We start from the raw sequence: 27,100 nt of genomic DNA, 5'->3' as shown, positions 1-27,100 counted from the left end.
TTTCCCACTAATGTCAGTGTACAGTGGTGGCTACACTGTCTGTGGTGAATGAGGATGGAAGAAAGGAGTCCTTCACATTTTCATATTGATAACAGTCTTATTGCTCGTGCATAACTTAGCTCTGTTTTCACATGCATATCATATTCAGGGTCTACTTCAAGGACTCCATTCAATTTGGACCTGCAATTTCCTGGTATCAGGTCTAATTGTCTGGCTGCAGTGTTAGATTTCATAGGACAGCATTCCAAAGCCTGGGATGCACAAGCAAAAATTTCTAATTTCAGATGCCTGACTGACTAATAACTTAAGCTGTTCTTAAGACAGCTGGCTTTCCTTACAGCTAGACAACTGCAAGCTTTTATCAGCACCAAACTGGTGCTGATACAGCAAAGTCAAACATTTGGAGCAATTGAAGAGGAGACAGCCCATTTCAAAGCTCCTGTGTTCATAAGTTTCCATGGCCCAAGCTGCACACTTCCTAGACTTGGAAGAAAGTTAAAATGTTTTCTTAAACATTGAAAAGGTATTTCAGCAAATACTGTAGAAAAGCAGAACAGCTTTTCAAATATTAAAGCATTTTTATTCTCTAAAATAAAAGCATTTTCCCCTAAAGCTTAAAATTGGCAGTATCTCTTTAACATTCCTCTCCAGCAAGAAAACACCTCATTCTTACATGTTTTGTATGCATCTGCAGATATAGCAAAGATTAAAAAAACCCCAACAACCAAGATACCATTTAAAACATTTCTGGAAACTTCGTGGCTCTGTCCTGGAGATTTTAAGTAGGTCCTGGCCAAGACCTGGAACTCACCTATAGTATTACATAAACTGGCCAGTGGTTCACTAAACAGACACTGGATTGTACCCAGGCTCTTTCCCATCTGCTGTATCCTGCTCCCACCCCTGCACACAGCATTTTCAAAGACAGAACTAATGGGATGCTGGATTTAAAAATTCCTCACTGAGACCGAGTGCCATTGCCAGACCCCAGCCTGGGTGTTGTACCTGAGCTCTTCTGCTGCCAGGGCTGGGCACGTGCAGAAGAGCTTGGGGCTATTTTGGGTAAAAATCTGAGCTTGTTCTGGAGGACCTTTGACCTCAGGGCAAGAAAGGTCTTAATGGTGGAGCTTAGTGAGCTCTACTGGCCCACGTCCCTGCTAAGGACTGCAGGTGCCTTTCTGGGGCTGGCCCTGAAGGGTGCTGCAGGTCACACAGGGAAGCACAATGGGATGGATTCCCGTCCTGCAGGCTGGCCTCACAGCCCAGCCCCAGACAGAGCTGCTCGACCATTTTTCTTCAGTGCAAGTTGTGTTTTATGGATCTGACAGTGCCACTTCACTGCAGCCACGACCTGTATGGTTCACAGCCTTCTAAGGCCGCTAACACTCATTATTTTTATCTAAACTGATGCTAGTGCAGGCCAGCAGAAGTTAATCAAGTGCTTATCAAATTCATATCTCTGTATATACACAAACCCATGGCAGAAGACAAGAGGTTTATTTTGCCTTTTAACTCCTTTTTGATCTAGAAGAGGACCTTCATTTAAGGGGCTTTCACTCCCAATTTACTGTAATTAATAATAAAAATTATTATTTTTTTAAACTTGTGTGACCATTAATTTTTTGGATTATTTTTGCTATTTTATGTCAGAATATGACAGATTCGTTTTCATGACCATATAGATGAAAACAGAGTGATTTAGACATTTAGTATCACCTTGTTAAATTATACAGTTTTATTTTTACACCATCATTTGCATGTGCTAAAAGAGAACCCCTCTAAGTAACCCTGTAAGTGAAAGCTAAAATGTTCTCTTCAGAATGGCTTTTGATATTTTCAATCAAAATGAAAAAAAAAAAGTTAAAAAAATGTGCCGTTCCAGCTAGTTAAACTCTCAAGTGAACAATAGGTTTCTGCATGTTTATGAAAAATTATCATTTGATAGTATGCTGAAGTTTTCACAACAATGACAGTAGTATTTTAACTTCTGGTCTAACTTCTGGTTCAGCTACATTTAATTGCAGAGGTCAATGGTACACAGAGGCCAGTTAGGTTAACTACTGAACTGCTCTTCTTAGGAATACCTTTGAATATAAATGCTGGAAAAATAACCAGATCCTTCATTTATGCCAAAATAATCTTATCTGTGTTGGTTCACTAAATGAAACAGTGAATTCTGTTGTAAAAAGCACACTATGCAAGTTTTTGTGTTGCCCATTTTTTCCTTCCTTCAGCACTGCAGCATGCTGAGCACTGCACGTGCTTCACAGAACATTTCCAGGTAATAAATTCAAGCATCTAATAAAGAGCAGTAAACAGTCAAAGTGAAAAAAAAAAATTAAATTTGTTGGTGGTAAAACCAGTGGTAAGTACCCAGGAATTTGTGGTTTATAATGCACATTCATAATCTGTCTTTGTTGATTTTGCAGCAATGATAGAGATACAGGTGGTTTGGCCAAGTATCTGCCAGTTATTCAAATAGCTGCAGGAATGAAAACAAAGCCAAGGGGCAAAACATTAAAAAAATTTATTTTCTTAATAATTGTATCTGTAAGGTTAACTCATGCTGAAGGGAGAATGTGGAAACAGAAGGAGAAAAGTTCTGACTTTGCATCCAGACTACCTGAAAGTCAGATTGGTCCTGATCCTCGGTCAGGGAGAGGGACACAACTCCGAAGTCTGAACACCCTGAACTGCTGTCTAGAAGGATTGGCTTTTATTGCCCCTCTGATCTTACCACCAATGTGTTTCTACCAGCGATGGAAGTTTGTTAGTTCTAGTTGCAGGTCAGCTCTATAAATGCTTCAATGAAAAAAAATAGTAAAAATGCTTATTGTGGAGTTATTAATGATTCTGTAAATGAACAAACCACCTCTCTCTATCAGTCTCTTCCCCAGTTTTATCCCGTTCTTAACTGTGTCACAATTTCTTTTCTTCTGCAAGTTAAAAACCAGACAAATGCACAATTATGGCACTTGGCTGAGATGATCACAGTCCCCTCACACAGCCTTATCTCTACCTGGTGCCTCCACAGCTTGAGACTGATGGGATTTTCCTTATAAGATCCACCTTCCTTTTTCTTGCTGTAGGTAAGGCAGCAACACTAATTTCTGCTGCTTCCAGGCGTAAGGTCAGTGCAGGAGGACAATGCATGTATTCTGCTAGCCTGACTTTTATACAACAGTCTGGATCACACTATTCTGCATAAACAGAAAAGCTTAGATGAATTTTATGTCAGATATACTCACTCAAAAAGTCTACTGTAATTCATGAGCCAAAAAGAAAAAAAAACACAAGGAAGAAAAGGAGGCTGTTTGGCTTGATTTGTTGCCCACATGTAAGCATCTGGTGTGATACAAAATGCCCTCAGGTACCTTTCCAAGTATCCAGCAGCTGGTCCAGAATGTCTTTGATCTCCAGTAGGGCCTCACCCACATCTGCCAGCCCCATGTGTAGATCTTAGAAACCCTAAAACTTATCCACCAGGAGACAAAAGGAGACAAGTGGGGGATGAGTTTCAAAACGTTGTTTCAAGTCAGATTTTTAGCCTAAGAACACCTTAGGATATCTCAGATCACACCAGATGCCTGCGTGGGCAACTGAATCAAATTCAGTCGGTTTGGAGAAATTAAAAAAAAAAAAAATCTAGTAATATCTTAATAGAGGTCCTCAAAGAGGCATGAGAGGGAAAAGGACAGGAACTTTTGTAATGCAATAGCAAATAAAAAGGATGACATTAAAAAAAAAAAGAAGGGAAAAAAGTATTTCAGTTTGAAAGATTCCTTTGAGGGGGAAATAAAAAAGGATGTATGACCATGTGTTTTCAAGACAGGCAGAAGTGGCAGTGACATAGTATTCAGCCACTAATATACTTGCAAAGAACTAAAAAGAGGTAGAACTAATCATAAATGTAGAGAATATGATACATAATTGGTAAAAATATCCAATTACATTTCAACACCACCAGAGCCTTAAAAGTATGAAAGCAAACACCAGACCCACATCTCTCTGAGGTAAAAAAAGGGGAAAACTTTAGTCTACCTACACTAGTCTGTGTGCTTAGTCCTCATAGATGTTGTGAATTCTCCCAGTTTACCACCATAACATTAGAATCAAACCTTAAATTGTACTTTATTAGGTCACATCAAAAGATCATAAAAATACTTTTAAAAAAGTATTTAAGTGAGTTCAGTGCATACAAATCTACTGCAGATGTTTAGGAATGCCTCTGCTTGGTGGTTCAAACTGGTATGATCAGAGGAAGAATTATATTTAGCTTTCTATATAAAGTTACCAGCAATAAGACTCATAGATACAGGATTTCTTTTTAAATCTTACCCTGAAATTACATTAGTGAAGAAGGCAACATTCCTCAGGATGACATTAGGATATAATTGATTGTTTTTTTCAGACTACAAGAGGAACATACCTAATCACAGTAAAGGATAACATTTTCAAAACCAACTGAAAAACCTCAGAACTCTCCTAAAAGCTTACATGCTTCAGCAAAAAAAATATGCTATTGTCTCTACCTTTAACATGGGTAAGAGGAAAAATAAAAGGCATTTCCTCATGCCAGAAGAATGCAATTCAGAAAATTGCAAAAACTGCATAGCAACCTATCTGGGAAATCCTACCAATGTGTCCGATCTGTGCTTTGTGCCCATTTCTCATGGTAATCTTTTATCTGGGAACAAAGCCACAATTGCTGAAACAGCTCTGCTTGTATAAAGTAACAGCGTGTCCAATAAGCAACAAAGGACAATTTAGTTCTCAGAACAAATAACCTGGCGGGCTCCAGATGAGCTCGCTCAAGAAACAGAGCAGCAACGCTTCCCTCTCAAACAAAGCTGAGGTACCCGGTTACGCTGGGCTAGTGCAGCCCAGACACCACGTGCATACCGAAGGAAACCTGTCCAGAACCAGCCAGGGAACGTGCCCAGCTCTGGGCTGGCCTGGACAAACAAATCAAACGTAGTGAGATGTAAGTTCACCTGTGAAGATCTGACATTTTAAGTTCTTCACACAGGACTGGCCAGAGCAGTGGTTTTGCTTACCTTGACGATGACCTCCTGTATCAAACACTTCAACTATTACTGTGATAAACTGATAAATAAGGGAAAGTAAAGTGATAGTTATTATTATTTTTAGGAGGTGGTCAGACACAAAAAAGGATGGTGTATCTTGTTGGTGTATCTTGGCAGAAGGAATATGAATCACATATGAAGAGAATGAGAATATATGAGAGAATATGGCAATTGCCACTAATAAGGAATTATGTCACTCTACCTTATTTTTACAAACAGACTTAAGCACATCAACAATCAGAGAATGAATTTATTTGCAGGATACATTTATCATACATAGAAAACAATATTTATTGTTTCGTTAATTAAATAGAGAAAAAAGGCAAAACAAAACTACAATACATTATTCAGTGTTCCATATATTTGTTAGCCGACATTTTCAAACTGAAGCTTTCTTTTTTTTCCTTTTTTAAAAAAAACCATGATCATGAACAATGCATAGGGGGAACAAAGGGTCTAAAAATCTAACATTCCACAGCTGTGAGTCAGTGTGAAAAATAAGGCCATGTAGAGGAAAAAAAAAAGCCTACAGTGAATTTCTAAACAATACATATTCTATTGACAGGCTTCAGATAAGATCAACTAAGTATATGAAATCTAAAAGCAATGTTATGTAAGGAAAAGATGAATTTAAAATATCAACAAACAACTTGGAAATAGATTTTTCTAGTGATGGCTTGGAAATAGCCTCCAAACTTTCAACCAAGTATCAATGAAGATCAGTTATACTATGATGCTCCAAAAACCATCCCAGGATGAACATCTAGAGGTGAGAAATATCCAACTCCATTTTAAAAAATAAGCTACAGCTACCCATGCTACTTATTCAGCACATATATATTGAAGGAATGAAAAGTGTTAAGAAAAAAGTTTGATCACCACTCACTGAATGATTCAGTGAAGGGCTGGAAAACACATCTTCCTGCTCTGAAATGTTAATTACAACTTCTTTTCAGGTTTCATGACAATGTAAATGGAATGAATGGAATTGCAGTGTCATATCCTGCTCTTTGTTCCTGTCCTTTCACACCGGGTCAGCAGTGTGAAAGTTTCATAAAGCTGCCATAAGCTGAAGTTCTTCACTGCCCCTAAACACTGCCATCTGCTCTTCACATGATGGAGTGGATGAGCCCAAGCCAGAAGTCACAGAGCTGCTGTTTTCTGGCAGTCCTCAGTGCGATGTTCCCAAATGCTGCATTGATGCAGGGTGTGTACCCCAGGTAACTCAGCCACATTAAATAACTAATCAATAGAAAGCGTTACATGAAATTCAGGATAAAGAAGATATAAAATATTTGCCAATATTGGATCTTACCTGTGTTAAGATTCAAGGTTCCTTACTCACAAGATTGCAAGAACAAAGCTGAGGAAAGACTGGTTGTGGAAATTGGTCTGAATGCAAGTGTACAGAATGCATATTTTACAAGTACCTATATCTAGAGTTTAGCTCTATATATAAATAGAGACTAGGCTATACAAAACTTTATAAGCCTTCTTCATCTGTCATTAGTGATATCCAGATCTGTATTGATCTCTGAATTAGTAAGACATACATAATTTATTTTAAAAATATTCCTACAGGTCACCCTTTGACATCATGTAAAATGTATGGGAAGCTATGGGGACGCTGCGATTGTGCTAAATGGAACAAAATATATCCTTATTAAAAGAAAGCTGAAACACCCTGCCTACCATGGAGAGTTCTGTCCTGAAAACTGTTTCTTCAGTATGGTCTACACAGTCTTGTTCATCCCAGTTATTCAGAACAGCACAAACAGCAGCAATAGGAGGGTGATGCATTCCAAGGCTGATCTCTTTTAGTGGCCCTGAAAAAACTGTGTTTACCATGCTTGTAGCTGAGGCTTCACAGAAAGTAAGAACCATATTTTAAACATCAGCTGAACAAAACTCATGCAGCTGTGGTTACATTATGTCCCCATCACTTGTCTTCTGTTAATAAAGAAGTTAAGAATTACTTATGGGGGAAAAACATAAGTTTCTGTTTTCAAATCCAGAGAAAACCATAGAGAGAATTCACAGAGAGAAGGAAAAACAAAAGCCTACATTGCAGAATATGGAGGACTGCTCTAAGTTATCCCTAAAAAAGCACTAATACATCCTATGGCTATGTATGTATTTGTTATACAAATGTATGTATACACACACATCCACAAATGCAGAATTATCACTGAAAGAATCAGTATCAATATCGTTGGTTGTTTCCTTCTAAATAAAAAGGATGAGTTAACAAATTTTCCACTGTGGCTCATAATTTGGGATGACTAATCTGCAAATTTGTCTACACTTTTTCTAGTGAAGCCTCTTTCATTTAACTTGTACAGAAGCAAGCTGGTTTTAATTTCCTAAGTTAGCAAAGAGCATGTAACATCCCCCATGCTAAGGAGTTTGCCATTTCCATGTCGTATCATGCATTATCAGAACATGCTATGTAAATATTTGCTGATATAAAAAATTTAATAAAAAACAAGTTAGAACAATGATTATAATTATGGAATTCTTCTGGAAATTTTCAAAGAAAAGCTAAGTATAACATTTCTGAATATTAGACATTACTTTTTCCATCTGATACAGATTTAAAATGCATAGTATATACATAAATAGTAGCAGCCATCCAATCTTTAAGAGTGCTGTGTTTTATAGTCCAGTCAATACGCCCTATAATTATATTGATGGACCCTGTATTAAAGATTCTGAGGGGCTAATTAGACTAAAATGTAGAAGGATTTAATTTTAAGGAATTACTTCCTTTCTATTTTTACAAAAACAAAAGACACATCACAAATACTCCAGTAAAAATCCAACACACAAAAATTACCCTGTACTTTTGTGTTTTCTCTTGCTAAATAAATGACCAAAACCCCAGGAAAAATCCTCCCAGTAAGTGTATGTATGGCCCATGCTTATCAGAATGTAATCCATATGTTAGGATTATGGAGAATGAAATGGATCCACTGAACAACTTCTTCTTCAGAGAGTGGTCCAACCTACCTATTACCTTTGTCCACATTAATCTAAGATGTGCTGGGTCACCATTCATACCCAGTTTGCTTAAAGTCTTGATTCTTGTACATACCTAAATCAACCCTTACTCAGTAGAATTTTAGCGTATGGAGAAATGGACTCATGAATTACTTTTAAGCACTTCTAGTACTCTCTCTTCCATACAAGAGATCTAGGGTCTTCACAGTGCACTAGTTTGTCTGTTTTGCTAAAGCCATGACCGATGTCTTATCCACCCTCTTCTTGCTTATGAGGTCAGACACAGACTGAAGTTCTGCTTGGTAAAACTGTGGCCTTCAGTGACTGTGTAAAGTAAACTGGCTTTAGCTTCATTTGATAAAGCTGCATGTTTTGGTAGCACAATAAATAACCAGGAACAGCCTGCCAGCCTCATTGTAGAAGATGAAATTTGTGCATGCCAATTCAGAAGCTTTGGGTTCTTCTAAATCTGTTGCCTACATCTCCATGAGTGGCACTATGCTGAAGGATTGTTCCAAGCCATTGTAGTCAACATGAATAAATAAATATCAGACTTGACATGTTTTGAAAGTAAATATCCTGCCTTACTAAATTACATTAAACTTCCAAGTGCAAATTAATTTTTTGGAATGTAGATTGGATGAGACAGAGGAAAGTGTCACAGAGCCATTGAAAGGAAGAGCTCAGATGAGTAAACAGCCACTGAGGCGAGAGAGCAGTCTGGAAGAGAGCCTTAGAGCCAGGCCTTGGGCAAGGACCAGGCTGCTCCTGCCCTCCTGTCCACAGAGGGATGGCAGAGTGGCCCATCAGAACGGCTACTCTGAAACCTCTGTATGTTTCCAGGAGTGATGACAAGTTAGACTTACAGCGTGTAGTTTGTTTTTTCTTTCTTGCACTTTGTGTTACTTTTAATGGTCCCCAGAGGGACGAGCTCACACTAGATTGGAGGATTTACTCTCTCCTACCAGGACCCATCCCAATTTGCCTGGGTTGAAATGACTGAAAAGGAGAGGCACAGGCCAGCCACCCCAGAGAGGTGAACTTCAAGGGCCCACCCAGCCTGTGGCAGCACTGGAAAGGGATGTAAACCAGCCAACAACAAATAAACAAACATGGTCTCTCATTACTGCTTGCATCATCTTAAGAAAGGAGTCCATCTTAAGTGTGAAAACTACTGTGCAAAAGTACACATCAGTGGGCAAATGCAAACATCAGTTATGAATCTGTGCAGTAGCACCAGGAACTGGGCTCAGCCCCACTTTGAAATTACCCAGGCTTTCACCTCAGGTGCCAAAAGAATCTATTTTACCTGGTCATGGATGTTTCAGTACTCCCTGCAAGCCAGGATCCATGAGCTTAGGTTCCACTTTAGCTCCTGACGGAAAGGCTGTTTCTGTAAAGGAACTCTGAGCTGCAGCAGCTCCTGTGGGGAGCACTGTATGAGGCAGAAGTTGCAGGGTATTTTCTAAAGTTTCCTATTTCAAATATTGAGGCTCCCGAACTAAAACGTTTTTGTTCAAATATCAGCCTATATTGAGGCAAGGCTCTGATTGAACCTGTTATATATAAACTAGGCAATATATCACAGGAGGACAAGACATTCAATATATAATCCTACTGGGTACAAAATACTACAGACTTAAAGGGCTTCAAAGCATGTCAGACATACTTCAGTCAGTAAAATACTGACTGTTCTTCCACTGTTCATTTAAGAACAAAGATATGGTCTGTATTCATCTCAGAAAGCAAAGCCAAATATTTAAATAGTTCAAATCACAATCATACTCTTCCTCTAAATAGTTCATATGTAAGACCAGCTTCAGCTAAATATCTTTGTTAGCTATCTTTGAACAGAATGAATCCTAGCAAAGGAAAACAACCCTTTGAAATACAGAAAATCATCAGTGAGTTACTGTACATATTACATGCATAGCATTGGAGGATAGACACCATAAAAACAATAGGTTTCACTTTCAACTGTGAACAGGTAGAATACAGTATTATTTTCTGAGTAAAACACCACAAACATTACATATCACTTAGGAAAACTATGCACAACATACTTCAGCACTCAGAAACTAAATTTCAGTTATCTTGTAGCTATTGCTGACAAATATTGCCTTTAAAAAAACTTCAGCTGCGTATGATAATATACAACTGAAAGTGTAAGCAACACAAATGTGGGCTTTGTTATCCTCCCACATGCTTCATTTTTAGCAGACATTGGCACTTCTCATCTACATCCTGAGGACGACGTTCCTCCAGTCATTTTGGCCAGGTGAAAAGGAAAGCCACTAACCCATATGGCTGCTCTCCCCCATTAACACATGGTATGCATTTACCTAGCTTTTCCCCATTTTGAGACCACACTTTAGCGCTTCTTAGAATCCAGTTTGGTGGAATACCAGGCTAGAAAAGCCAAAACAAGTCACTGAAGACTATGCTGATTGAGAAATGATCAGAGCCCACACAGATCTTCTGACAATTATAAAATAAAATTAAATTTAATTATTAATTAATTATTAAAATTATAAAATAAAACTGTTTTTTCCTCCCACTTTACAAAAATTTGAGGCAAAATAATTCCCTTATTTCAAGATGTGAATTAATGAAGTCTGATTTTTTCCTATGAAATCTTAAAATGCAATTTCTCCAAAATTAATACAGTGCTTAAAGAGTAAATAAAAAGGCTCCTACTTTTTCCTATTAGATTTCCCATGACCACAGGCATGGTGTTGTAAAGTTTTAAATTAAAACAGCAATCACCAGTTGATTGTTCTTTCAGTGTCATTTTAAGGGAATTATTTCAATCTCAGTACTGGACAAATTTTAAAAGGCAATGGATTCATTATTTCTGTGTACTTTGAGAACTGATGGAAGAATATCCAATGTCCTATCGTGCTGTCACCATCCAAAGTCCCAGTGCAACATTGGCAGCCAAAAGTGCACTTCCAGCAAGCAAAATTAAAAAGCCAACAAGCTCTCTGTTTTGTTTTTCTACAATTAGGGAGCTCAACGTGGCTTCCAGGAAGGAATTTAATATCCACTGACCATCCAAAGCAAAGCAGGGTACAGCATTGATAACTGCCAGTGCTCCTGATAGTGAGATGAGGTACCTGGTTCAATTTAGTTAAGGTTCATAAGAATATCCGAGAAAATGTAAAAAAAAAGTAAAAAAAAAAAAAAGATACATGTATTTTATTTCTAGTATGCAGAGAGAGACATATGAAGGTTAATTTTCTAGCTGCCATTCCACAGAAATTATATGAGTAAAATTAGTTTTACACCATAACGTACCTGCTCAGAGAATTGCCCTTGCAGATTTTTATTTTTTTAAGAGCTAAGTTTGGATACTTAAACCTGCACTCTTCACAACTTGAGTGAAAGCAGGAGACAGAAAAACCACCATCTTCTTTGCTTGCTTTGTGTGCTTTTGGAGGAAGGTTATAGCTCTGACACCATGCCTGAACTAAGAAGGTATTCTATACTCAAGTATGAAATCATGATTAGCAGTATTTTCCAAAACACTCCCTAGTAAATGACTAAAACATAATCAGAAATCTGACCTATCTCTCCTACTTACCTGTCAGCCAGAAATCTGGGTGGATTTCTGTACGTGTGTGTGCACGTGAGAACGAGGGATGGGTAGATAATTTTTACTGTTGGTAAAGGCTTGCTAACTGCAGTACCTACCTCCATCCTCAGTGGCCAGGCAAGAAGACATGAGTCAGAAAGCAGCTGGGGCAGTGTGAACCCTGATGTGTTCCCAGAAAATGAGAGCTTATGTGGTACCTTTACTCTAGTTCTATGGACTAGTTATTAAACTGAACTACATAGTTTAATTATTCTATAGCCACGCATGAACATTTCAGTTTCTAAGGCTAAAGGTTCCAACATTAGCCACATTCAAGTCTACTAATCTATATGTATGTGTATATATATAATCTTGTTCATGAATAAGCAAGTGTTAACCAAATTATCCTGTTTTTTGAATAGCTATTTTCTTTTCTCTTGAAGAAAAAAAATAAAAAACCCAACCATATCCTGTTATTTAGTTCAGTATAATGACACAAAAATAATAAAACCCTGACATTGCAATGCTAGCAAGAACATCTAATTTTTCCTGACTTAAATTCAAGCTTACTTTGGCTCTCTTGTCACATCTGTTAAGGCTCATCCTCAAGAGTTAAAAAAGCACTGACCAAAAATACGCTCTTAAGCTCAAGAAGGTTAGAGATTTCATTTTTAGCTTGGCACAGGGACAATAATCAATGCAGAGATGGGATAAAGATGTCAAATGTCTACAGAAATATTTCACGGCATCCTGTCTAGAATGATATCCAACTGAAATTTCGCTGGGTCACTAAATTCTAAACAGTTCTCTTCTTACCTTAAAAGAACAAACATACTTCAAAGGATACTTGCAAAACGTCTCTATCACCACAGGCATGTCGATACTTAGAAAGTTTTGTCGTGGTACAAAACTGCTGAGACTTACTGAAATGAAAATAAAAAGATACACAAAGCATGAAAAGTCATTCCAGGGTTATAACATTATGAGCTTTAGATTATAATTTTGCAGAAAAATCACATGGGAAATGACCTTGAAGGACAAATAAACAATAAGGGTCTGCTTGTTTTTTGTTTTTACAAGACTGCAGCTGTTACATTTTTCTTAAACATGGTCACTATCACGGTAAAGTCACTACACAAAGCACAGTTAGTATTTCAGTAAAACTAGATCTAAAATACATATTTTCAGAGGCATCTTCAGTCATAAAGACCCCACTGTGTGATTCCAGTACTTGTCAAAGAAAAGAGATTATAAAAGTTACCAGACTTTTTCAACATATGCAGTCCACGTGCATACTGTGGTTGCACACGTGTATTTTCTCTGAAGGCCAGAAAAATCTTCCCTTGCAGTACCTGCAGAAGATCTCCCTAACCTGAGGCCAAGCTCATGGTGTACAGGAGTAGGGGAGATGGGGAGCAGAATTGTGGAGTCCCTCTGAGAAAGCAAAGGCTACAAGGGAATGCACAGCTGCATCACACAACACCAGTCAGCCAGTGTGTAAGTGGCTTCTCTTCTGTGTTCAGATGGTAAGTGACTTCAAGATAGAACTTGGTGCAACTTAAAAACCTGGGAGGGGGGACTTGCCATCCTTCTTAAAAACAGTGACTGGAAAATTGCAGTGTCGAGGACCACAGGATCTTGAAATACTTTATTACTGTACACACTGTTCCTTGAAGGTGTACATGAACCTTCAGTTGACTGCATGTCAAATGTTTCTGAGAGATTCTTCAAGGAAAGTGTGGTGGTTTGAGACCTGCCAGAAGGCACTTTGTTAGTAAAGGGCAGTTCCATCTGGGTAGCAGTCTGAGTCTGCCAGCACCAAGGACTGTTTGAAACCCTCTGTGACAGCTGCAGGAAAGACACCTTTCCTACTAAAAGAAGACACAGAGAAGTCTAACCCCCAGAAGGAAGAGGTTAGGGTAAATTGATGCAGAATTAGAAAATCACCTTGATAATAAACTTGCACGATACCACCAATACTCTTGCTGTCTTTGAAGTACAACTTTAGATGTGAGTTGCCAGCCACAATGGCCTGAATTTTCCCTACTTACGTGGAGAAAAGTTATAGCCATAAGAACTACATACCTCCAGAGAGATATTTGAAGGCAAGAGATCAAACCCCACTCAATACAAACATCCCTTGGGAAAGGAACAGTTTAACTGACCCTTAGAGAAATTTTAACCATAGGTGTCATACGTTAGCAAGCATAGTCCTGGAAGGGATGTCCTTGCTAAGGGGTGCTTGCAGTTTCCTCTGGGAACTGAAAGAACCTATCAGCTGGCCAGTTTGAATATGGACAATTCTCTAAGCCACTTAAAGTTGTGACCACCTCTGTGATCCACATTTAAGAATAGGCAAACTCCCCCCCAAGCTCTCTCTCGTTTCCGGCGCTGGCACAGGTGGCTGCGGGCCCCGAGTGGGGGCCAGCGGGCCCAGCCAGGCCCTGCTTGGGCCAGGCCGGGCCGGGCCACGGCCATCCTGGAGCCGATGGACCTGTTCCAGCCGTGGAACCCCCCCCACTGCCTTGCCGTGGGCAGCCGGAGCGGCTCGGCTCTCCCCCCTCTCCACTGCGATAAGAAAAATTCAACATTCCAGCTGCAAAGCTGCAAGGCCGAGGTGAGATTAACCCTTTTATTGCTGTGAAGAGCGGAAAACCTGAGGGAAGAGAGAGAGGAGATGCTTAAAGCTGAAATTTTGTTGTGAAGCTATGATATATCAGAGTATCCTGTTGTAAGTTCATGAAGATATGGGGGGTGGAGTGTTCAACTCGTAAGCAAAAGCACCTGTGCTGAGATAGGCAGATGCTGACGCAGCTGTAATTGCATGAGAAGTTTGGACAGGGAGAGATGGACCAGATGAGGACTTTTGCTCCAAACGGGAAAGGAGAAAACCTCAGTCCCTAGAGATGCTCCCAGAGATAGTCCTAACGATGAAGATGATGAAGACCCTTTGCTCCCAGGGAAGGAGAAGGGCTTCTGTTTTTTTGTTTCTGAATGGCTCAACCTTAAAATAGTACCCCAAAAAACTTCAAGAGTGGATCCTTGAAAGCAGTTGTGGGAAAAGCTGCAAGTCGGGGGAAGGGACTCACACGCAGGCAGAGAGACTCCTCTTCCTAAATGGACTGAACAATATTTGGAAGTGGGCGGCTGTCTCGTTGTGATAATGTTTTCATAGCATGAGCAAGAAGAGACTTCTCTTTCTAAATGGACTGAACAAGGTTATTATGGCAGTGGTAAACAGACTGAACATCTCAAGGGTTGTCTTTTTACATTGTCAGTGGGAGAAGGGAGGAAGGTGGGGGGAGGAGGAGAGTTCTGAAGGTGGTATAATTTTTTTTTTTCCTTTCCTCTTTAAGGTCTGTTAAAAAACTTCTTTATATTCTTTCAAGTTTGGTGCCTGCTTTGCATTTCTCCTAATTCTTATCTCACAGAAGATAAACAGTAATGAGTATTTTGGACCAAACCACTACACTAAATTGGTGTTTCCTCCCGGTTACAAACTGAACCCGCGACAATAGGCTAAGAGAACACTGGGAACAGAACATACCAAAAGTGCTGCTAAGTATATCTTACTTAAGAGTGAGATCAGATTTCTTCAGGTTTGATAAAGAATTCAAGGACACAGCAACAAAGGTGAGGGAAAGTATTCTAAAGTCACGTAAGGCAGAGAACGGTCCATTTGGTCACATAAAGACATTTACTTCTGTTAGCAGATGCCCTTCTGATAAGTCCAGCCAGCAATCACACCATGGGTTGGAAAGACATGGATAGCAAGGAGAACCGAAAAAAGAATGGGTTTGATGTGGCAACAAGCAGAGAACTTTTCAGTATCAAAATTGCCAGTGCGCTTGAAAGTCATGTTTTTTCTTAAAGCTTAAGACCAACCTTTGATTTAAGGGAACTGGGAGATAATAAATCTGTTGGACAACTGAGTGAAGAACACAACAGACAAACCCTGGACACTACCCAGATCAGAAAGTCAGAGGTATCCAAGTCAATCACAGAATCATAGAATGATCTGGGTAGGAAGGGACCTTAAACATCATCTTGTTCCAATCTCCCTGTCACAGGCAGGAACATATTCCACTAGACCAGGTTGGTCAAAGCCCCATCTAGCCTTGCCTTGAACACTACCAGGGACAGGGCATCCACCATTTCTATGGGCAATGTGTTTCAGTGCCTCACTATATTTATTGAAGAATTTCTTCATTGTATCTAATCTCTTTCTAGAAGAAAGCCTGTATGATGAGTCACTGATTATAAGAGATACAACTGCAAAGTTCTTTGAAACATTCTATGTGTTTGTCTAGCAGTATTTAGTATCAAGCTATGACAGTAAAAATATAGTTGAACCACAAAAAAAGCCCCAAAGATACAGTATTTTTCCCTTACATCTATTCTACACAAAAAATTAATCAACTAAATGCAATATTTTATTAAAATACTCATTTAGCCTTATTTTAAAAATTACACTGGTTAACCAAGCAGACACCACAGCCTTCTGCAGCTTGACACAGGAGCTTGCCTGAGTGCAGGTGCAGGACCTTGTACTTGGTCTTATTGAACCTCATGAGGGTTCTTTTCAAGCTTGCTCAGGTCCCTCTGGATGGCTTCCCATCCTTCAGGTGTGCCAACAGCACCACTCAGCTTGGCATTGTCTGCAAACTTGTAGGAGGTGTACTTGATCCTGCTGTGGGGAGGCTCTGTCCCAGCCCGTGGGTGGAGCTGCCCTATGGGATGTGCTCCCCTACCTGGGAGGGCAGCTTCCCAGGAGCACCCTGAGTTCCATCCCCACACAGCCGCACCCTGGCTGCCCGCTCATTCCAGGGCCATGAGGTCACACAGGCCCAGGGGACTCCAGCAGCTGTCCATAAGCACCCTGAGTGCCAGCCCCACACAGCCCTGCTCCCTGAATACCATCCCCACACAGCTGTGCCCTGACTGCAGGGGCCATGAGGTCACAGAGCCCCATGGCACTGCACTGGCCATAAGAACCAACTGCTCAGCCCCCATCCCTGACTGTGTGGTGGAAAGGGGATCATGGCGCTTGTCCACCATCTTTTCCTCTCCCTCCTCATCCTCCTGATGGTCCTGCATCCTGGGGCTGCCAACTATGCTCCACAGAAATCACAGGAAGCAGGTAAGTTGCCAGCACTGGTGCAGCCTTTCATGGGCTAGTGGGGTCTTCTCACCAAGAAGATGGTTTTTCCTCCAGTGCTTTACTGAGGGTTTCCTCTCTGTGAGCGCTCTCCTGCTAACAGAGTCCCAAGTCCATCTCTCCTCCAGGGGTGTTGCACATTGTGTTTAAAGAGTGCTGAGCTGCCAGCTCAGAGGTCCCTGGGTCCTCCTCTGCAGCTCTGGCAATCCACTGACATCTGGCTCCCACGTTGCTACCTGACCCCCCATCCAGTGCTTCTGTACACAAAAGCAGAAGATCCCAACATGCAATGGAAACATTTCTCTGTGCTTGCTCCTAGCTGAGTCTCTAGCTGATTCTGTGGCAGCTTGGCAGAAAGATGGTTTGGAGCCCTTGGGCGAGCCCGGAGCAGGTAAGTTCTCAATGTTCCTTCCTTTGAAAGAATAATTATCACCAATGTGTCAATAGCTTAGTAATGAGCAATTTTCTTTAAGATGGCTTGCTGAAATCTTCAGTCGTCAAACACATGCGTAATCGCACAGGTAAGTTAGTTGGAGGAAGATACATTTACCTTTTAATCTTCCTTCCATAAGAAATGCAAGTTGCTCATTCCAAGGCCGATGCCAGCCACTGGCATGGCCAGGTAATTGCTGTCCTGTGGTCAGCACAAGACGGCTATGTGGCAGCAGGCTCTTTCCCCAGTGCCTACTCTTGCATGTCACATCAGCAACTAAGCTGAAAGTGTGTTGGGTTCAAGACATCTGGATCCCATTACAGAGACAATGAGAAACAGGACTCTTGCACAAACATAGCTCCCTCTGTAGCTTCATCCCAGAGCTTGCCCTGAGTACCCAGATGACCAAAGCACAATGTTGGGGTCCCTCCCCCGCCGTGTAGCCCTGGGAGAGGGGCCCTGAGGGCACAGACACGGGGTTCCCTGTCCCTGCTCAGCCTCGTTCCCATTGGTTGGTTTGTGTTCCCTGCGCGGGAGAAGGGCCCTTGGTCCTGTGACTGAAACAGTTCCTGGGCAGAGCTCCGGCCATGCGGCTGGAGAAATAAACATCTCTCTGAAACAGCTATCAAGAATCTGTCTGTCCGTATATATTTCCTTTCCACGGGACTCCTGGTTTGATATATGCGTGTTGCAGGATCCCCACTGCAACAAATGGTGGAGATTTGTGAGCAGAACGATCCCCGATCCCTAAGCGACTGATTTGTGTGAGTAAACCCTGGAAACTTTGGATTCCTCTTCTTGGTTTTGCTTTGCTATTCCATATCTAAACTATGGAGGAACCGTGGGAAGACTCTTGGCTCTCAGAGCCGCATATGGACATTTATCTTAAACTTAAAATGATTCTTGAACAACGATTTGTAAATTTTAGCTTGATTCAAGCTCAAAAAGAACTGAAACACTTCCTGGCATGGTTGTTTAAGAACTTTTTCTATGTTTCTTGGGATTTAATTCTTACCAAGGGCTTTTGGAAAACCGTTTGGACACAGTTAATACTAGAGTCAAAATATATGCCGATGGAAGAATATTTTCGTGAATATTATTTAGTTACCGAGACTGTTGAGCAATGTCAGCTGTGTCCTGGTGAAGGGAAGCGTGGCGCAGGGACCGTGCGGCCCAGGCCACGTGCACCGAGCGCTCTGAGAGCAGCAGCGAGGCAGTTCCCGCGCGCGGGCGGAGCCACGCGAGCCGCAGTGTCCGCAGCAGAGCGAGGAGCAGCGGGACCCGGCGGTGCCCGAATGGCCCCGTGCAGTGCGTGGTGGAGCGAGCCCCGTGAACGCCCGGCCGAGAGGGGCGGCGCGCGGGCGGCGGCTGGCGGCAGCGGCGGTGGAACGGAGCCGCGCCCAGCCGAGACGCGCGCTGGAGCGGAGCGCGGGGGGGTCATCGCTCGGGGGCCCGGCCGAGACGTGGGTGCAGCGCCCGGCAGCGGCAGCGAAGCTGCGACCAGAGGAGGCGACGCACGGAGAACTGAGCGGCGTGGCCCGGCCCGGCCCGCACGGCCCCGAACGCGACCCCGGGAAGAGCGCGCAGGCACGAGCAGCCCCGACAATTCCAACACGGGAGCGACCGAAAGAGACAGCAAAGACGCAGCGAGACAGAAAACAGCAGCCACTCGGAAAAAGGAAAAGATCATAGCAACTAAGACCTTAGGGATAGTAAAATGGTATAATGTTAAGCAAAATTATGGTTTTATAACAAGGTGTGACAACCAGCAAGACATATTCGTGCATAGAACTGCTATTAAAAAGAATAACCCTGAAAAATGCATCCCAAGCTTGGGAGATGGAGAGGTGGTGGAATTTAATATTGTAGTAGGGAGAAAAGGGTTACAAGCATCGCAGGTCACTGGGCCTGATGGTGTTCCTGTAAAAGGCAGTATATATGCCAAAAATCGTAGTCATGTTAGACAGTATCGCTATTGTAAGCCCCCCCTACAGTTTCCCTTTCCTAATCCCACCTTTCCCTTTTACCCTATGTCCTATTACCCCCAGTGTATTCCCAATCCGTTTTTTCATCCATGGTTTCCCTCACAAAACCATGCTTTTGCCAATTGTTTCCCCAAAAATCCCTTTCCAATGCCGAGTGGGGGATGAAAAGGGGGAGGGAAGAAGTTAAACCCTCTCCTGCCTCAGTTTCCCCACAAAGCATGCTCAGAGTTCTGTCTCCCTTCTGTCAGCCCTAAGATGTTCCACAGAATCTGTTTGGACATTTAAAGACTCAGGAGGGTGGCTTGTTTTGTTTTGAAACGGTTCTTGTTATGTTTATCCAGTTGTTTTCATTCTCCTTTTATTAAAATAAAACGGGTGAGGTGTTGGGGTCCCTCCCCCGCCGTGTAGCCCTGGGAGAGGGGCCCTGAGGGCACAGACACGGGGTTCCCTGTCCCTGCTCAGCCTCGTTCCCATTGGTTGGTTTGTGTTCCCTGCGCGGGAGAAGGGCCCTTGGTCCTGTGACTGAAACAGTTCCTGGGCAGAGCTCCGGCCATGCGGCTGGAGAAATAAACATCTCTCTGAAACAGCTATCAAGAATCTGTCTGTCCGTATATATTTCCTTTCCACGGGACTCCTGGTTTGATATATGCGTGTTGCAGGATCCCCACTGCAACAGCACAAAGGTAGCCCCGAGCAGGATCCCTCTCATGAGCTGAGGTCCAGATCAGTGTTCTGACTTGCATATTGGGCAGGGAAGCTAGAGGGAACCTCCCCATCCTCCTGCGTCCTCCATGCCTGAGCCATGCGGAGGCTTTACCCGTGTCTGCTTTTTGGCAGTGCTGCCAAAGTCCGGAGAAAAACAGAATGAGAAAGCTGCTGAATCTCGTCAAGCAGACTCAAAGCAGTCAGGTACTGAGCAGTCCTGCTTGGGATCCCTTATGGGGAGACACATCCTGAAACGTGCAAGTGGCTGCAAGGGGTGCTCATGCTGGAGAAAGGGCAGACAGGGAAAGCAAGCTTTAAGTGTCTCCTGTGAGGGCCTGACTCCATCCCGTTGGGGTGTGGGAGCTGGCCCAGAGAGGGAGAGTTGCAGGTGGAACTGCCTAATGAGTTTTTGTCAAAGCAGTGACTGGCCAAGCAGCAGTGCTCCCCACTGTGCTCTCCTCCTGACCATTTGAGCTCTGTTCAAGGGACAGCCTGTCCCCAGGGGGTGGAAGTGTGCCTCCAGGACCAGCACTGGGGAGAAAACAAGAGAACATTCTGGTGATATCAAATGTGCTGCAAGTTCACCAGTGGTTAACTGGCAGACGACAGGCTAACATTTGGAATTGCTCTCACAGAAAAGGCTGGAGAAATGACCAAACAAGTTCCTAATGCCCGTGAGCACATCGAAAGTATTTTCTGTCATGGAGCAGGCTGTATGATAGGCATAGTGATAGTCCTGGTTGCCGTGCCAGCTGGGATACTGATGTGCTCTCTCGCAATCTGCTGGTGGTGTGAGAGAAAACGGTGAGTCACAGATCCCCCCACAGCTCCTGCTTCCTTCAAAGGCAGCTCACAGCCACAAGGCATTTCTAGTCAGGCTGCTGTGCAGCAGCTAGTGGTTGGTCGAAAAACTCCTCTGAGGCTTCTGCAGCTGTCAGCAGCTTTAACTGGCCTCTTAATTTCTGGGTCTTCTCTTGGGGAGCCTACTTGGACTGGAGCCAGTGTTTGCTCAAACTGAGCCTGCCTGGACAAGAACAGCTTGCATGAGTGTCAGGCAGAAGCAAAACAAAGTCAGGACGAAAAAGAGTGAGGGGTGATATTGCTCTAGAAAGCAAGAGATGCATTGGCACCTGCTGCAGACCAGCGAACCTGCCTGGAGGAATATCCCTGCTTGGTGGTGCCCTGGCCAAGGTGTGCAGCGGTGAGCCCTGCCAGCTCTGGGCCCTGCTGTGCAGGAGAGTCCCTGTGTCTCACCTGCAGCTTAGCCACCTCCTCTCTCCACAGGCGTCTCTCTGGAGATCAGCAGGAACGCACCGGCCTGATCGCATGCTCAGACAGCCAGCCCAGTTCACCTGAACCTGGTCTGCCACTGTAGTAGCCCTGAGAAACTCACACATCTGATCCCTGAGCTGTCCTTCCCCTGCCCCTCCTCAGCTGCCCTTCAGCAGCTGTGGAAACTGCCCAGCCCCAGCCACAACAGAAACAGCCACCTCCACCCCCAAACCTGCTGGCCCAGCCCTCCAGACAAAGCTGAAGGGGGCCTGCCAGGGTAGGGGTTGGGCTGACAGAAACATGACCAACAGCTTCAGGGATCAGCTCTTTTTGTCTGAATAAAAGGGAGAGTTTTCACACAAGTATTTGCACAGTATCAGAATATCCAGAGCTGGAAGGGACTCACAAGGATCACGAAATCCAACTCCTGGCCCCACAAAGAACATCCCCAAGAGTCACACCATGTGCCTGAGAGCATTGTCCAAAAGCTACTTGAACTCTGTTAAGCTTGGTGCCATGACCACTTCCCTGGGGGCCCTGTTCCACTGCCTGACCACCTTCTGGGTGAAGAACCTTTTCCAGATACCTGACCTAAACCTCCCCTGGCACAGTTTCAGCCCATTTCCTGGGGTCCTGTCACTGGTCACCAGAGAGAAGAGATCAGTGTCTGCCCCTCCACTTCCCCTTGTGAGGTTGTAGACCATGATGAGGTTTCCTCCAGGCTGAGGAAGCCAAGTGACCTCAGGTGCTCCTCAAATGGTTTCCTGTCTAGACTCTTCACCATCTTCGTAGCCCTCCTTTGGATGGTCTCTAATGGCTTTTACATCTCTATTATATTGTGGCAGCCAAAACTGCGCCCAGCACTCGAGGTGAGGCCGCCCCAGTGCAGAGCAGAGCAGGACAATCCCCTCCCTGGCCTGGCTGACGATGCTGTCCCTGATGTCCCCAGGACAAAGCTGACCCTCCTGGCTGCCAGGGCACTGCTGGCTCATGTTCAGCTTGCTGCTTACCAAGACACTCAGATGTCTTTCTGTGGGGCTGCTCTCCAGCCTCACATTATCCAGTTTGTCTGTACACACAGGTCAATTGATATCTGAAGCAAACTTGACAAGTTGAAGGCTGGTATCAGAACATCTGATCAAAACTCCTGTTTATGACCCAAAATAGCAAAATGGCTGAGGCACCCAGTGTATTCAACGGTTTCAAAAGACATACACTGCAAAATACTGTAGTTTCAAAGCTTGACTGCCTCTTGACAAACACCTTAATGGCCACTACCAAGTCACCATCCTGAGCCTGGAGTTACGTCTACGTTGAGAATGGATCACTGATCTTCCCATTTTGTTACAATAAACTGTTGTCACTGACAGCCACTAGACATGGATCTAAACTCCAAACCTTACTGCTGAAGCAAGCTTCAAACACAAAGAAACTTCAGGAAGTTGCTGGACTGAGCTCTAGAGACTGTAACATGAGGCAATACATTTACTGGTTGTAAGGACCAAACCTAATGGCAGTACGTGAATTTGTCCTCTGAAGAATAACAAAAGAATTACAGAAATTATGGTCCCCAGGCTTGTCTTCAAAAAGACACTGCTGGGAAGAGGTGAAGAGCAATGAGCGTGGGTGAGAGAAAACAGTCATTGTTTTCCCACTCTAATTAAACAATTCTTTGACCTGGAAATAACATTTCTTTTGTTGGCTAATGCTAGATGGTGTTGGCAAATATTGAGAAGAATTCACAACAGATACAATTTTAATTAGAAGTGACTTGAAGACTAGGTTGACCAAAGACCTATTCCAAACTTCTTTGTGGGGGAAGGGGCATGTATGCTGTGGAAGAGACAGACAGCATGGCATGAGTAATTTCTGTGTGGTCTCCAGAAGAACTGTATGTGTAACCCTTTAAACATGGGTTAAAGGCAAAGAAGGACCATCCTCAGCGGTAACGAACAAGCATGGAAATGCTGAGAGAACAGGCTGTACCAGAAAGGCCTTCATCATGGGTTATGGCTGTTGTTGCTCATAAACATCCCCAAAGCCAGGAAGTGGCTTCTTTTTTTCAGAAGACTCGGATACAACAGAAGTAGGAAACTGGTCCATCTTGAGGAAATTATCTTCTAGGTAAATTCTGTCTTCTTTTCATGAAGGAAATCTTACAGGTTTTGGTCCATGACGGACAAGAGTAACACTCAGGGATATGTTTCCTCAAGTAGTGTGAATTCCCAACACAAATCTTAAGTCATCAGACTCTTCCCAACCAACAAGGGCTGGAGAAGGAAGCAAAAATGTTGCAGTATTAGAAATGACAAGAGGGAATAAAACCCCTCATACATAATAAAGAAGAAAACACTGCAAATTTGCATGGCAGTACTGACAGGGCCCTCCATTTCAACCTTACATATCAACTGTCCAACACAGGAAGAGCCTCTAGAGCATAACTGGGCTGCAATAAGAAAAGTTTAAAAGACTTAATACCATGTGTATTAAACCGACAGTATGAATTTATATTGGATAACATTAGATACTTTTTACAGAAAGAATGCTAATTAAAAGCATTTATCAATGTGTCTGTCCCAAACAACATGCACTCCTAATCATTTTTCTGTTTTAGTTTTGGCCAAATCTCTGTCACTGTAAGTTCATTTAGTATTATAATTCTTTACAGTTTTGCTATTTTTTAAATACTGGAAACAAGTGCTATATATAGCCTCCATATCAACAAAAAATATTTTTGCTAGTATACTTTAATTTGAGACAACGTAAAGATTTAACAGAAATAAACTGTAGAGGCTATTTCTTCTAAGTAGCTAACGCATTTAAAAAAAAAATGTTATCTGGAAGTTATCTTCAAACGAAAATACGAAATAATTACTGTTTCTCCATAAATCAGGACTAACATGACAACAATACAAGCCTAAGCAGAAAATAATACATGCATAATCTTAGAATGTTATTCAAACATTACTTTAGTGACATTTCTAGAGAAAATAAAGTCATAGTACTAGTACTACAATTCCCGTATCGTGTTGAGTGTTAAATGTAGCACTACTCTAAAAAGTAATGCTTCCTGCAGGCAGAAAGATCACACTAAAGAATAAGGCATTTCATTTCACTACAAAACATATTCCTATTTCAAAGCTCACACAGTAGCAAAAGAAATTATATTTTATTTTAACTAAAAAACCAGTTACCACATTCTGATCAGTCACATTTAAAAAAAAAAAGCACACCAAACCGGTTGGCCCCAGTCAGTATTGTACAGTGCAAAGCTAAGTCTGAAATATTTAGTTGTTCCATTGGAATCCATGAAACTCTACGATTGTACAGTGACTGCCTGCTACCCAAGCCATGGTCCTATCATTTTAGGTCTGGTGTTTTTCCAAAGGGAACATAGAGCACAGATTGCATTTGCGGTGAAGTCGGTAATAAAATCAAGCTTTTAGCTTTCAAATTAATACATTCTATGCAGAATTCCAAGGGTAAATCACCTCACAATTATATTCCTACATGTATGCAAACAGTATTTTCACTAAGTAACTTCTTCAAGAAGAACTACCACTTTAAAGGTAACAACATTCTTTTTCAACTTCTGAAAGACCAGCAGGTTCAATTCTTTTGCAGAATTACTGTTAAGGAGCAAACACCAACGAAAACGCCATTGCTCCAATGTATTAGCAAATGTTGTATGTTATTTAATTTAGAGCAGTCAAATGAAAAAATAAATAAGGAAAAAACTGTTGTGAAAACACTTGTGGCTCAGTAGTCACGGCAATCTGTCGCAGGTACTTGGTTATTAGGTATGATTTAAGCAGTCATTCTAAAATTCCAGGCAAGGTGTTGGAGCAAGGTGCCCTACAGATTTTACAATAGCATTTTGAGACATTTATGTGTTAGGAAAATGCAGGTACCTGGTTCCTATTACTAACCTGAATAAGATCTATTCTAGAAATAGCCCTTTCATACTTTTCTGAAAAAACAACCATCTCATACCACACATGGTTTCTATTACCTTCGTAACTCATTGCACTGTGCACATTTCATTTTAGGCCTGAGTAGTCCATGTCTCTCCACTGGCTGTAACAATAAATGCATTCTGCTTTAAACAAATCAACTAAGAAGCACTCCAAGACCTTGTTTAAGCAGCCAGGCAAAGAAAACCATATTAGAGATTGTTTTTGCTAAACTTTCAATAAATAATACCAACCTGTATACTGAAGATGCATGGGGTGTCCTACATATAGCATGTCAATATGGGGTGGATGCTTTACCCTGATTAGCCTTGTTTGGTTCTCCAAAGAAGGAGTTACACAAAAGCTTGGAACAAAGTCCTTATGGCAGTCCACGTTGGTTCGACAAACCTTGCTGGCTTCAATAACTTTTCGTGCTGGCAGACAGGCATACTGCAAAGGGCATTTAAAAAGATTATGAAAGGTAAAGGTATTTTCCAACAGATCAAAATAAAAGGAACTATATATGCCTTTTTAAAGCAAAGACATGTCTCACTGATATAAGCCAATGAAGTGCTGAAATCTGATTTTTTCCTAGTTTTTTGTTGTCAAATCCTGAAGAATCTCTACCTGATACATATTCAATCAGTCATTCCATATTTTGTGCAATGTGGAAGGGAGGGTGTATACATATACCAAAATAAAAGCAAACCAGAATTTCTAGAAAGATACACACATGCACAACAAAAAATCATGGCATCTAAACATAGTTCAGTGATTTCTAAAGGACAGAGCCTGTATCAACATCCTAGTGACTTACCTGTTCAAGCTGAAATTTTAGCAAAGAAACCAACAAATCTACCAGGTGAGTGATAGCTAAGAAACCATTCTCAACTAAGATGAACACAGGATGTTCAATGCAGTGCTGTGCTCCAACCCCTGCCTGTAACACTCTTTCACTCTGTAAGTCTGACAGACCAGATCTTTCTTGCTCCCCACAGGCCAAAGACAGTACAGCAGAAGGGAACAGGAAATTAGTTTTCCCCTTCACATCTCTTGTAAAATCTCAGTGACACTTTTCCTTTTGTTCTAAAAACAGAAACAAGGAATCCTAATCTACTGTTTGCCTTAGGAGGAAAAAAACCAGTCATTTCTACCTTCTCAGCCTGATCATTGCACTGCCCATAAATGCATGAGTGTCAGACCCTCACCATTAACCTCGACACAAACTCCTTCTAATCTAGTGAGAAGGAGAAGACACACTTCAAAAACTGCTGCATAGCTTGCGAAGACCATTTAAAATAATTTTTCAAAAACTCACAGCCAGTCTAAGGACACTTGAAAGCCGCAAGGTCTCAGGCTTCTGAATGTTTTTATTTCTCCTCTGTTTATAAGTAGCAGCTATGAGCTCAAGAATGCCAAGGCTCAAAGGGATAGTGATGTATCAAATCTTGCTGCCACTGCCATATTTCCAATGAATTGCTGGAATGTGTTCAATTCTTAGTGGTTAAGTACCACAAAAACACCCTGGAGTGGGAAGTTTACCACTGTAGAAACTGTAAACATACTAGATTTGGAACAAATTTATTTGAATTTCTTCAGGTATTTATCACTAGAGTTCAGAAGAATAATAAACTGGTACATGTAGAAAAGTTTACACAGTTGATTCTTGTACTCTTTTGCTTATAATGAACAGAAATATTCCACCACTGTCAGTATGGAACACGTATTTTAACAAACATTTCTGTATTTTCATAGACTCCTAGAATGGCTTGGGTAGGAAGGGACCTTAAAGATATCTCATTCCAACCCCACTCATGGGCAGGGACACCTTTCCCTAGACCATGCTGCTCAGAGCTCCATGCAGCCTGGTCTTGAATACTTCCAGGGATGGGGCATCCACAGCTTCTCTGGGCAACCTGTGCCAGTGCCTCAC

General features: G+C 42.1%; 1 protein-coding gene across 2 annotated transcripts in view; it reads right to left on the bottom strand.

Moving 5' to 3' along the window:
* Window positions 1–5,319: 5,319 nt before the first annotated feature.
* The window catches only part of MBTPS2 (membrane bound transcription factor peptidase, site 2), a 43,520-nt gene continuing 21,739 nt past the window's right edge, over window positions 5,320–27,100 (bottom strand). For both annotated transcript variants that reach the window (XM_048287823.1, XM_048287831.1), the window contains 3 exons: window positions 25,422–25,617; window positions 12,509–12,584; window positions 5,320–11,203 (listed from right to left, as the gene is read on the bottom strand). In XM_048287823.1, coding sequence (XP_048143780.1) covers window positions 10,981–11,203; window positions 12,509–12,584; window positions 25,422–25,617 — 495 coding nt within the window. In that variant the 3' untranslated portion in view covers window positions 5,320–10,980. The remainder of the gene's footprint in view (window positions 11,204–12,508; window positions 12,585–25,421; window positions 25,618–27,100) is intronic.

This window comes from Corvus hawaiiensis, chromosome 2 (genome assembly GCF_020740725.1).
Source record: "Corvus hawaiiensis isolate bCorHaw1 chromosome 2, bCorHaw1.pri.cur, whole genome shotgun sequence".
NCBI classification, from domain to species: Eukaryota; Metazoa; Chordata; class Aves; order Passeriformes; family Corvidae; genus Corvus; species Corvus hawaiiensis.
This window is presented reverse-complemented; position numbering and strand designations above follow the sequence as displayed.